At 41.0% G+C, this 13,497-nt stretch overlaps 1 protein-coding gene across 5 annotated transcripts in view; it reads right to left on the bottom strand.

Annotated features, from left to right (window-relative positions):
• Positions 1-13,497, bottom strand: part of GPATCH2 (G-patch domain containing 2) — a 256,646-nt gene that overhangs the window by 240,942 nt on the left and 2,207 nt on the right. For all 5 annotated transcript variants that reach the window (XM_025202576.1, XM_025202574.1, XM_025202575.1 and 2 more), the window contains exon 2: positions 8,327-8,388. In XM_025202576.1, the coding sequence (XP_025058361.1) occupies positions 8,327-8,388 (62 nt within the window). The remainder of the gene's footprint in view (positions 1-8,326; positions 8,389-13,497) is intronic.

The raw sequence follows: 13,497 nt of genomic DNA, 5'->3' as shown, positions 1-13,497 counted from the left end.
CAGTGAACTTATACAGCTAACTGCCAGTAGGTTTTCCATGTCTAGTAAACTTGTTCTGAGTTGAGATCCATCTTATGAATGGCAAAATTAAATTTTTAGTCACTTCATTAGCAATCATTTCTTGAGGAGCCCCTCTAGGTACAGAGCAGGGGCAGGCAAAGTCCAGCCCGCAGGCCAGATCTAGCTAGCAGTGGACTGCATTTCCCAGCAGCCCCTGCCCACGTGGCTAGGGCACTCTTCATGGAGACACCAGTAGCAGCTGTGCTGTGATAGCATGGGGCCAGGTTTTCCATGGAGACTGGCCCCAGAAGCACTGGCAGGCAGTAGCGGTGCTAACCTCTTCCTGGTGGAGCGGGGGCTAGGCTGTAGGCGGGAGTGGGGTGAGCTCAGCTGCTGCCACCTGTGCAGGGCGGACAGTAGTGGCACTGCTGGGAGGTATGGGCAGGCTATGGGGAATATTATACTATAGTATATACTATTACAATATACTATGGGGGGTGCTATGGGTAATTTTGGGCTGGCTGTAGCCTCTCCAATCTAGCCGCCCCTCCTCGCAGGGCACACGGCAGGGCATGGAGCTGCTCTAGAGCCAGGCTGGGATCTTGCAGTGGTGACAGCGTGGTCCAGAGCCAGGGCAGAGCTGCGATTTACATCTTACATGCCCCAGGCAGGGATGTGCAGGCAGCGGATCGCAGCTCTGCCTCGGCTCCTTGCTGTGGTGACAGCGTGGTCCAGAGCTGGGGAAGAGCTGCAATCTGCAGCCTGCATACCCCTGGACCATGGTGTCACCACCACAAGACCCCAGCTTGGCTCTGCAGCAGCTCCGTGCCCTGCTGCATGCCTTCCCAGCACTGCTGGGGCCAGTCTCCAGAGAAACTCTGGCCTCGCACTATCAAAGCGTGGCTGCTGCTCAGATCTCCATAGAAACTGGCTCCAGCCATGTGGGCAGGGGCTGCTGGGAAATGGAGCCCAGCTTCCAGCTGGATCTGTCATTTTGCCCATCCCCGGTATAGTGGAATGGCCCTGATGCTTGGAATTTACACCAAAGATCTAGCAAAATTTCAATTTCTGTTTCCACATTGGCATATTATCTACTGCGGTACCTTCCTCTAACAACAGGTTGTGAAATTATACAGCTTTATAAACTGAAAGCACTTGTCATTGGACACAGGCCCTTCCACGAGCTGTCAGTTCTAGATTGAGCATCACAGATCTGCTTCACTCCAGGTCCCTCTCGATCAGGATGGTTCATAAATACCTAACAAACTGTCTTCTTGTTGCATAAAAATAACTGTATAAAGGTGCCTCTGCCTCATTATCTTCCATTTTTTCCCAAAAGTTCTAACCCCCCTTCAAAGACGGCTATGAAGAATATTTTTAGGATTGCTAGCAGATTCACAAGTCACACTAAGACGCTGTTGGTAAAATATATATAAGCAAAAACCCACTGCTATGTACTATTCTGCTCCATCATCAATTTACTTATTTTATAAGCTTTCAGGAACAAGCATTTTGTAGAATTTCAGACTGCAGACAGATATAATATTGATATTTCAAATGGCTTTGAAACAGATATATAGACCCAAACTATATAAAATAGTGATTGCTCTTTCCAGGTACTTTTTTGTCATACTTTGTCCACTTTTGAAGCATATTATGTGATTCTTCAGATATCCCAAAGTGCAATATCAGCTCTCTAAGGCTTCTGGTGCTCTGGGCACTGCTGTTCCCAACAATCAGGCTGTAGCCCTGGGCATCCTATGGGCAGAAGAATCAGGGGAGAGAACAGAGTGCTTCCCCAAGTCAGTCAGGCCCTAGCAGAGCAGTTCAAAGAAACATAGTTGGGAGCCTAGGGTCCCTACACAGTCAACAGCAAGAGTCTAGCACCTCTGAAAAGGTGATGGTGATTCAGAGAGCCCAAAGATTAAGATGCATGCATGCAGAACTAGCCAATAGGAAACATTAAGCACAAAGATAGGCTGAAATAATCCTGCCCCTTTCGGGGCTTTAGAGGTCTGACGCGGGGATGCACAAGGCACTTCTGTTCTCTGGGGTCTTCTTTTAAGAGCAGACACCTACCTGGTGCAACGGTACAATTCTTTTATGTGCTAGCCTAGCAGATACAGAACATGCCCAGCAAATGGGAGATCAATGTTAAAGGCTTTCCTCAGTCCATAAGACTCAAATCTATATCTCACTCCAACTAAAGTGCCCCAAACTCCAAGCTACTGGCTATGCTGGACTGGATTAGTGGGCAGAAAGGAGAGCGAGAACAAGACAGAAAGAGCTGCCTTTGTAGGCTAGTGGTTATGACACTTCCCTAGGATGGTGGAAGGGGCATGTGTGCATTGGGGAAGGGTAAACTGGGTTTTAATTTCTGCTCTCAAGATTATTTTCTTTTTTTAAATCCACAAACTGTTTAACATTAAATATAGTTTGTGGAATCTGGAGAGCAGGTATGAGAACCTAGATCGCCCCATCCCTTTACAAGCTGTAGTTTCTAACCCCTACAGTCAGACTGCCTCTTGTTCACTCTCCTTTTGGTTTTATGATGTGTTCTTCACTTCACCTTGTCTCAGATGCAACAGGAGGGATGCAAAGTATCAATAGTATACCATAGCCTGGTGGGAGAGGTAGGTTTGGGAAGCATAACATAGAGGCCTCCTACTCCTTGGGTAAGTGCTTTAGTATCTTGGATGTTATTCAATAGGCAGCCACTACAACAAACCAAATGGCTACATGTTTGTGAGTGAGAAAGCCTGGCTTGGTCTGTCGTTCTGAACCAAATGGCATGTGCAGGAGCCTAATTTTAGATTTTTAGTGAATTTTGTGTCCCAGATGCATATACCAAATGACTTTAGATGCTTGATGAGCTGGGGTTTTTGGAAAAAAAATGTTTGCGCTTAGGTAGAATTGAGGTATCTAAGTACCATTTTAGGCTCCGGAAGTGCCTCTCTCTTGATCATGTACCTAGTCCCAGTTTAAAGACAGACTCTATTGGTCAAAAGTTACATCAGACCACTGAAATGGAAACAACTAAATCCAACTGCAACAACATTATAAGAATAGTTATGAAGTCAGGAAATGCAAGTTTTAAGATTCTAGAATTAAAGTATTACAGCCAGCACTGCACTTCCTATGTATTTTACGATAAATATTTAGCCCATGGCAGTATTTTAATATACAGTAAAGCATAAATTAAATAGCTAGTAGCCAGAGATGAATAGGCTGATGCTGCTTGTGTATGAGCAAGTCCAAAAGACAGCACCTTCTTTTTTCCAGGATGATTGGATGAAAGGCAATTAAGTCAGTCATTTCATTTTCCAACTTTGTTTTAGCTACTCAGGTTTAGCTTTACCAAAAGATGATGTTTCAGAGTGCTTCCAGGGGTCTATAAGTACTTAGGTAACTTATCTAAAACAATGAAGTTTGCATATCTGTTGTGTTGTATTATAAACGTTACTTACAGATTTATTAACATTGTGTTCTAATGCTATATTCCTTACTTGCCCACTGTAGAATTACTTAGCCAATCTGAAGAAGGAGCAGCCTTACTGTAGTATAAATGGATTAAGAGCTTGGGGAAATCAAAAGAAGTCCAAGTAAGGAAGTAGTGCAGCCAAGGGTAGAAAGATCTGTAACAAAGATAGCATATACACTCCAGAACTGTATCCATGATTCATGGGTCTGAATAAGAAAACCTACTGGCAAAGTATAGTTTCATCTCCATTTAGTGCCAACTTCCTCAAGATACAGCACAGCATTACTATAAGTTGCTGTGTGAGATCACATGGCAGAGTTCTATGCTGCAGACAGCCCTAAGGATGGCTCGTATTAAGGTCACTTGCATATATGCTTTATGAGTCTTTCATTGCGAGATGATATACTGTTTTTTCCAGGACAGCCTCTGCCTCATTCCAAAGGCTAGCTGTTGCTCAGGGTGTCTGTGTAGCAAATAGAGCCCATTTCCTGGAATAACCTGGCCTATTTGTTGCAGAAATTGAGGCACACATAGTAAATAAAGCAGAGAAGGAGAGGGATGGAAAGGATGACCTAAGCAATTGAGGGCCAACCTTTAGGACTGAATTCTATCCCTCCCTCTAACAGTTCGTATGTGATACTGGGCAAATCACTTCGATCATGTTCACAGGAGAAGACGTGTGTTCTACTTGAGGTAGTTGGGGCCAGAATTGAAAACAACGTAATTGCAAATGAAATCAACAGAAATTCTGTTGTGAACACATGTTATAGTCAGACTGCCAAATGTGACCAGAGAAGGAGAAATCAGTTCATAGGCATTTCAAAGTTTACAACAAAGACTGGTAGGCAGTCCATACCTTAATAGCTGTGCAACCTCACAGATGGTTATGAAGATCAAAACATTAGATCTTTAAGCACTCAGTTACTTTTAGAGGTGACTACCTAAGAAAGCCATGACATTCTGTAAATTCTGTATTCAAAAGAGTTGGAACAAGAATATGATCACCTTTTAAAGGAAGGTAAAATGAAACAGGACTATCTACTCATTTGGTGAACGCTCTCCTTTACACACTGAAAGAGGCAGGCATTCTGTAGAAAGAGATAATGTGTGATAATATAATTAAGGACTGTGGTAATGCAATTAATGACTATCAATGGAGGCTTGCAAATGACTCAATAGAGGGTGCACGGGCACCTTTAATTCTGGCATTTCCTAATTTTGAATGATTTATTTTCTACCCAAAGCTTTTTTCACTTTTTTTTTTTTTTGCATGTGCTGACCAGAGAAGCATTGCCCCAAAAAGAACATATTTGGGCAATGTAAGAAGTTTAGTGAACATTACAAAAACAAAATAGGTTTTCCCCAGTGCTAAAAGGCTTTCTTCTTAAGAGTGAACTGATCTCTGTGTTTTAGTTTTTTCAAAAGTATATTTTACTAATAGTAAGTACATCATATTCTAATTTTTACTGGGCAAACTCAGTGCTAAAGTCTGGGTTAACAGCTAAAATTCCAAGTCCTTCTCTCCAGAAATGTATGTGCTCCAGCTGCTCTTACTCCTTTCTGTTGATATATTTCCTTTTTAATAGTATTATTGAAAATCATATCCTGTGCTGGAAATCCCTATTTTTGCCGCCTTCTCTTTTCCACTTAGGGTGGAAACAGACGTTGTCCGTCTCATTTGTTACAAATGCTAAGCAAATAGACCAGAGGTGGTCAATTATTTTGGTTGGAGGGGCACTTTAGGAATTTGGGTGAGCTATTGCAGGCTGCGGGGGAGGGGGGGAGCAGGGGGGGGTGAGGGAGGGATGGTGACCCAGCCCAGGACAAAGTCAGGTAGGGAAGGGTGCTGACTTGGGCATATGCAGTGTTGAGGGGGGGCAATTGATACTATCCGGCCCAAGCCCATCCACCCCACACTCACCGGCAGGGGTGCCAGATGGAGCAGGGTCTCCAATGACCGGCAAGGACCCTTTTGGCAGGGCATACTCTGCTGGGTGAATCAAATGGGGCTGTGGGTGCGAGGGGAATCTGCGTCTGGGAGTTGGGGCTGAACGCAGGATCACGGGATAGTGTGAAGGGCAGAGGTGCTATCTGCTTCCCACATGGCAGGGATGTGTGGGGTATGGATTGTGGACTGTGTTCTGGCTCTGCGTTCTCACCACGCCATGATCCCAGCCCCCATCTACCCCACTCCCAGACACCATACCCTGCCCACCTGTGAGGATACCAGCTGGTCTCCATGGACACCTTGCCCACCTACTCTGTCCAGCACCCACGGCGGTGGATGCAGGGCAGACGGGCCAGGGTTGCCTGGGCAGTGGAGCCAGGTCTGGCAGCAGCCAGAAGGAGCTGTTGCTGGGGCTGCTGAGAAGTAGAGTCTAGGCACCATGTCACACTGCCCCTGCCCTACCACATGCTCAGGAGTGGTGGAACTGGCCACATGCACCATGGCCCAGGCTGCCCCCTGCACTTGGGCCAGGGCCACATGGAGGGCTAGTTCTGGCCCACAGGCCATATTTTGCCCACCCCTGAATTAGATGCTGAAACCCATTGTTGTGCCACATGAAAGGAAAATCAGTGGCACAATAAAGGTGGTAAGAGAATCTGTTGCTTTATTTTGGCAGATTTCTGTTACCTCTGTGGTGCTTCCCCTGCTCAGCCAGACCTGTGGCCCAGGTCTGGCAGGGCAGGATGAAGTTCTTCTCCATCCAGTCATGGCTGAGTGGGGAAGTGGGGCTTTTCCTTGGCCAGTCAGACTCATTTCTCTGCCAACACAAGGAAGAGGGTCTGGCTCAGTGGGGAAAACCACATTTTTCTGAGTCTGGCTAGGTGGGAAAAGTGAGGAGGTCATATTGCCTCATCTCACACCATCAAAAGGGGGTGGGGACAGGGACAAGGGGTAATGTGTGTTTTGCCCAGTGTAGAGGATGATCTGTGTGCTTTGACACAGTGCAGCAGAGCTGATCCATTTCATTTGGTGACATCTATTTCTAGTCTTAGATATGTTGACTCCTGCCTTCAGTTGATGCATAATAACATGCTGATTTTCAACAAGTGCCTTTGTACTTTTTCCTCCCATTTCCCCTCAGGTATGAAAGGAGCTCCCCCAAAGCACCTTCAAAGCTCAGTATATTTCTCCAAATTCCTCCTTAAAATTTTTCTTCTCCTTGGTACTTATAAAAGGCCTGACAATTGTTAGACTGCTGATTTGCTGAGACAGCCAGCACTGTTTCCTTGCAATTCCCCATCTGCCTGTATACAGCTCGTCTCTTGTCAATATTTACAGTATAATCTCTTTGGAATAGAAACAGTGTTTTTTTCTTTAGCAAAAAAGGGCAATACCTACAGCTCCTAAGTGCTACAGCATTGTAAGTAAGGGACATTCTTAATAGTTACGTTTTATATAGACAATGTTTTATTGTCTGCTTCCAAAATTTTAAACATCAGTTCAAAGTTACCTAAAACAAAAAGTTAAAGAACACAGAACAATAACTTTGACACTAACAGGAGACTTAGAAATATCAATCATTAGCAAATTTAAATGAGTCTAAAATGGAAACAATAACATTCTCCCGAACTAAAAGACATCATGACATTAAATTAGATTCAGAGTAAAAATTAAATAAATAAAATAAAAAATAAATAAGTAAATCACCAAAATAATTAATTCACAAAATATAAGGTAAAAAATAGCAAACTTCTGGCTCACCTTTTCTATGCAAAAGAACAATAAATAATTTTAACTATTTTTTAAGAATCCAATTTTAAAACCAAGATATTCTACTAGAAACACACACAGAGAACAGGTACAAATGATTGATACAATTTTTCAAGAATCAAACTGAAATAGAAAATAAGAAAAACTACAGCTCTTACAAAATAGAAATGTAGTCTTCCGAATGTTAGTTATCTCTCTTTACAACTGTAATTTCCCAAAACAAAACAAAAAGATCAAACCAAACCAATACAGATTGAAAAAAGTAACATTATATTATTAAAGTTGCCATTTACTCATCAAAAACATACAGGACTATAAATATCAGTTAGAAAAAGTAGGTGCTTTTTTGTATCAGTTACATAAAAATATATGTTGAAACACAAATACCTTTTATTGCACAGGGCAGATATTTACAAAACCATAACCATAATGCAGGACCATTAGCAGGTGGGTCCAGGAAATTGCTAGATAATCAGATTTCTTTGATTAAAAAACAAAACAGGAACATAGTGTACCTTTACAGAAATAAAACTGGGAAAAGAAAATGAAACAAGTAATTTCTGCAGAGGATTGCAAGGATATAGTACAAACCACTGTGAAAAGTTTAAGTCTTCACACCAAAAAAAATACAGACCTGATCATGCTGTCCATAAAAAAGTAAATTTCAGATGTATAAGTAATGCACTGCAGGAAGGGAAACCCTCTACATAACACTGGTTTTTCACATTTTATAATTCTGGGTTGGCAAAGAGACACTGACCTCAATGACTTTTTTCAGAGAATAAGTTTTCAGTCAATGAAATTTAGATAAATTTAGTTACTTTTGTACTTTTCCCATATTTGTCTTGAATGTATTTATTTTAATACAAAGGATAATGCAAATTGCTCAAAAAACTACCTAATATGAGCTTTATATACAAGCTTTCAGAGATAAACACAGGATTTAATGATTTTAGGTCATGGAGATAGAACACCATTCTATAATATTTAAGAATGAAGAAGTAAGTTATACCCTCAACTTGTAAGGAAGAACATTAAAACAACTGGAACAGTCATCAACCTACTAACTTGCAATTCTTATAGAATTTAGACTGATAAGTTGGAGGAAAAAAAAAATACATCACTACCTTGTCTTCCCTCATCATTGGTAAACAAACCAGCATCACTGCTGCTCAGGCTACTGGATTCACTGTAATAAGGAAAAAAAAGAAAGAGAAACAGATCAAAAGAACAATTGATCTCTCAGTCATAAATTTTAAAGTGACAAGGCTATGCTCAGATAGAACTTAAGCCCAACAAAAGATCTGATAGAAAATAAGATGATTTTTTTAAAATCAAACTGCAAATATCGTAGTTCCATTAACTACAGAGCATATTATTTTTGGTACATAAAACCACAGGAATCTAATGGGACCCTGACAGTAAGCCAGATGTGACTGCAATGAGGTGCTGACACAATTGATGCATTTTATTATCTGCTTCCATCAAATGTTCACTGCTCCTTTCTTATGCTGTGCAATTCAGCTTGATCCTAGAACACCACTGCTCAATAAAATGGGAAAAATCTCAATCAAAAGCAGTCTAAGCCTTTCTTCAGCACATGAAATACAAGTGTGTGGAGATGGAATTACTTTTCTTAACAACATTTGCAAATATTCTGGAAAATGCATTGCTTAAGGATTCACTACAACTACATTACTCGGAGAGAAAGAAAAAAGTTTACAACAATGGAATCTATTAAATCAAAGGAAAGGTCACCCTGGGAAGAATGAATATGATCATGACAGCAAAAGAAAATGCAAGTTACGATTTACTTTTCTGTAACTTCTGACATGGCCTTATAAACAAGAATGTGTTTATATAGTGTACTCACAATATATGCACACTCCTATATATAAATTTGAAGCCAGGAAGGGAGAGAGGAATTATTTTGTTTTCTTTTTGTTGAACCCAATGTAAATCACACTATTTGGTAAGATTAAAAGTCTTAAAAATTGTCTCCTGTATTTAAAATACAGCAAAGATCAAGGCAGCGTGTGTGTGTGTGTGTATATGCGTATGCGCACACATATACACATACCTCTCATTTGACAAAGATGTTTTGTTTCTTGTTATTTTATATTATATACATAGTACAATATTTTATACTTAAAATTATACTTAAAATATTATACTTCTAATGCACCAATTCTCGTGATAATATATCCTTTAGTTCACCTCCAATGAAATAGGGAGTAACTTTTTAAAATTACATCAGCTCACAAATTAATTCAGGGAAATGGTATGTATTTCAAGTTTATTTTTAATGTAGTACATACATTATACAAATGGAAGTTAAATAACTATTTTTTCCTATTTTCTCACATGAAAAAAAAAACAAACACTAGTTCACATATTTCAAATTATATAAATTCAGTGTTGAATTCCCTACATTTATTCATATAGTTAATTTGGATCTTGTTTCTAACTTGGGTTCTTTAACTATTTTTCAGGTCTAAAATGAATGATATTACTTAGAAAATTAAGGAAGAGACAAGGCGTTGTTTTTTCCCCCTAATCCGAGTTTCATAAAAATAAACTTGAAATTGTTTGTGTGTCCTGGGCAGTAAACATTTAATGGCTTATTTATTTATTTGGTCATTCAATTTATATGTCACCCTTCCCAAACTCATGATAATCTGCATCTTCCTTTGGAGGTGTTCTAACAAGGTTTGAAATTGGGACAGATGTGCGGAAGTGATACAGCAGCTTGCTGAGAGGCACCTGTCCCATTCTTAAAAGTACAGGCAGAGCTGTACAAGAAGAGAAGTTTTCTGTTGTACCTTCTGCTTGAACATATTTTTATTTTACACACTTACACTCCATCTTTTATCCACAAGACAATTATAAGGCCCTGTTTACACATTACAGGTATCATGCAATTAACTGGTTAACTGCACAATTATCTGGAAACTGGCTACACATGCAAAGTACTTATCACGCCATAAAAAGCTCCAACCAGCTATAAAGTTAGACCTCAAAAATGTTTAATACCTTTATAGCTGGTTGCCACTAAGCTTTAATTTGAATTTGTAGCAGGGTCTTCCCAGTGGCAGCCTGGTCCCCTCAGCCAAGGCTGGGATTCTTGCAACTAGGGGAACTCTCAGCTCCAGCAGCTGCAGATGCTGGGTCCTGGCAATGTACCTCCCATGCTAGGACCCAGGGGGAGGCTGTGATCTCCTAGCCCCAGATGTCCCCAGGACTGAGAGATTACAGCCGACACAGTCTTCCAGCACCACGGTAGGAAGATCACAGCTGCCATGATCTCCCAGCCTTAGGGATGGGTGAAACGCCCAGGGTTGGAAGACTGCGGCTGCAGTGATATCCCAGCCTCCAGGGCTTCAGTTGCCCCTCAGAATGGGAGATTGTGGCAGCTGCACAGGGGCTCATGGGAGCTGCAAGGGCTCCCAGCTGCAGGAGCTTCTTCCTGCACCAGCAACAAAGCGTGATGGGATCTAATGTGCAATCCCACAATGCTAAATCCTGCCATGCATATGGCACAGCAGGAGGTGTGACTGTGTGGATTGCGCATTAGATCCCATTGAGCTTTTACCTGTACATTGAGAAGGAGCTTAAGGGACTTAAGTTCTTAACCTGGATATCTAACCCAAATACAAAGATGACAACAAACCACATGAGCTACATGAGTAAAGTGATCTTTAAAGCACAAGGTCAGAGCTTGAATATTAGAATACTATAAACCTATGCACATCCTAGCATCCCATTTTTACTTTTAACATTCTGATGTAGATAGGTGCGTGTACCTCAGAATTGTACATATCCTACAACTTCATAGCTTTTTGGCTGAAACTTCACATCTCTAACTAAAGGCATTTCCTTTTTTCTTTCCATTTTTTAGGGGTGGGGGGTGGGGGGGTTAGGTATAAGAAATCCCTTCAGCCATCTGCATTTTGAGAAAACAGAGATGGCAACCACACATTGTTCTCACTACACAATTCCCCAGTTGATGAATATTTTACTCTCTTCTCCTCATTGATGTGTACCTTCTTGATCTATTCAAAGAGAAGCATATAAACATTTGAAAGTTTCTTGAAAGTACATCCAATGGCCATTTTTTAAATGCTAACGTTATGCAGCCACGCCTCTTTCATGGCCCCAAAAACACAATTTCTGTTGGGTGCACGGTTCTCCAGACACAGGACTCTGATAATTGTAAAAGCAGAAGACAAGCATCCAAATGAATCTACACACAGGAAGATCCTTCAGAAACTAATGTCTTGAGGATTGGAACAAGTGAAAATTGATATGGTGATTGGCATGGTAACTTTTAATTCTATTACTTTAATGCGACTATCCATCCGTGCTGCATACTCATTCTTGTTTTTAAATAAAAGCTAGCTTGTCATCACAACAAAAGTTGCATGCTAGCCATGCTTTTTTATTTACTTTGTGTCATAAAGAAAGTTGGAGTTTATCCAGGAGTACAAGGCTTTTCTATGAATTCTAGATGTGAACCTTGGAAGATTATGGTCTTTGAAATCAAAATGAAATTATGGCATCACAAAACTCTACAAGTAAGCAATTAAGAAAGGAAGAGATTTCCATTGAACTAGTTTATCATGATCACATAAATGCCTAATTAAACACATAGAGAAAGGAAGTCAGTGGCTAAGATTTGACATCCTTTACTTCCTTCAGTTAATGTGCAAGAGGTTACAATTCACATTCACACTTCCCAAAATTATCTCCAACAAAAACAACCAGGAGGGAAAAAAAAGAGGGGGGAATGGGGGAAGGAAGACCATTAGTATTCCTGATATTGCTACAGGATAAAGCAAGCAGGCAAAATGCTTGGCAAGACATTTCCTGCACTGTAAAGCCTTCATTGCTGTAATATACATCAATGATGCAAAGTATGACACACACATTTTGTTATTATTTATTTTTGGTGATCCTTTAAAAGTCAACCTTATAGACAACTATTATGAGGCAACAAACAAAGCTGACTCCCTTAACCCTAATCATCAGTGAGCAGCCTCAATGGAATCATTTAAACACTGACATTTCAAAAGCTAGAGGGTTCTTTCTTCTACCACTGTCCCATTGTTGAAGTATTAAAAGCTTACAGTTAAAAGTCTAGAGATCATTAGTTATATTTCCTGGCTTAACATTTTAACTGTGCAGTTTAAGTAATGCAGCAAAAATATTATGTTAAAAAAATACTTTAAACTTTACCCAGGCCTATTTGATTACAGCTTAAAAAGCTGAGGAATTTTACTCCTTTTTTAGGTTTACGTATTTGGACTGATTAAAAAAAATCTTTGCTGCTGAGAGTTTAGGTAAGAATTTATTAAGAGACTTTTCAAAGTACTGTACTGTGTAGATACAAACATACAGGTACTCATTTTCATTTACCAGTGTTTTTTTATTCTGCATTTCATTTCCCTAAATGAATCTAACCCAAGGAGTTTTAAGTAATTCACTATTTTACATCTCATAGAGTTTTAGGATGATAGTTTTATCTGCTATTACATGCTAGTAGCAGAAACTTACTACTTGTTCCTCCAGTGGGATAAGGTGGTGGAGCCAAGCAGTGATAATACTTTTGAGGAATACTATCTTTTGCTAGAAGCTGGGACTTAATTAAACCAAGCGGAAGGAGTGGAGAGAAAGGGTTGGAGGGTGGGAAAAGGGAGGGCAAGGGAAAGATGCCTGATAGCAGCTGAGGTCTTTTTAAGTCCAAGTTTTGCTGAAGGTTTAGGAAAACAGTGCCAGGGCACAAGGCTTCTAGTCTATGCCACAACACCAAATTCAATGAAATTGAAAGTGTAAGGTAAAAGCAGTTCAGGTGATGCATCTTAACACTTTGATAAATGTTGTCGTTTTGCAGTGACATTTAAAAAAATGCATTTCCTCTACACCCACACTCTGATTCCTGCAGTTTGACACACAACCCAGAAGAAAACAGCAGAATGAAGGGGGGGGGGGCAGTGATATGCTCGTGCCCTGCCCTCTGCCCCTCATTCCCAAGCCACAGCCCCTACAGCCCTATTGCTGCCCCTGTACTGTTGACTTACAGTATCCTGCCCCCCAGACCATGCTGGTGCCCCAACCTGCAGCACCCCTGTCCCTACTGACACTCTTCACTCTCAACCCACAGCCCCCTACCCCCCACCTCCTTTCCCCATCTCCCTGCCCTGCTGCAGCCCCAGCCCCAGCGCCACGTGCGCATACACACATGCACACACACTCTCTCTTACCTGCCTGCAGCTGCGAGGGCCTGGGGGCAGAGCACATG

This window comes from Alligator sinensis, unplaced genomic scaffold (genome assembly GCF_000455745.1).
Source record: "Alligator sinensis unplaced genomic scaffold, ASM45574v1 scaffold178_1, whole genome shotgun sequence".
Classification (NCBI taxonomy): Eukaryota; Metazoa; Chordata; order Crocodylia; family Alligatoridae; genus Alligator; species Alligator sinensis.
Note: the sequence above shows the minus strand (reverse complement) of the source record. Positions and strands in the feature narration are given on the sequence as shown.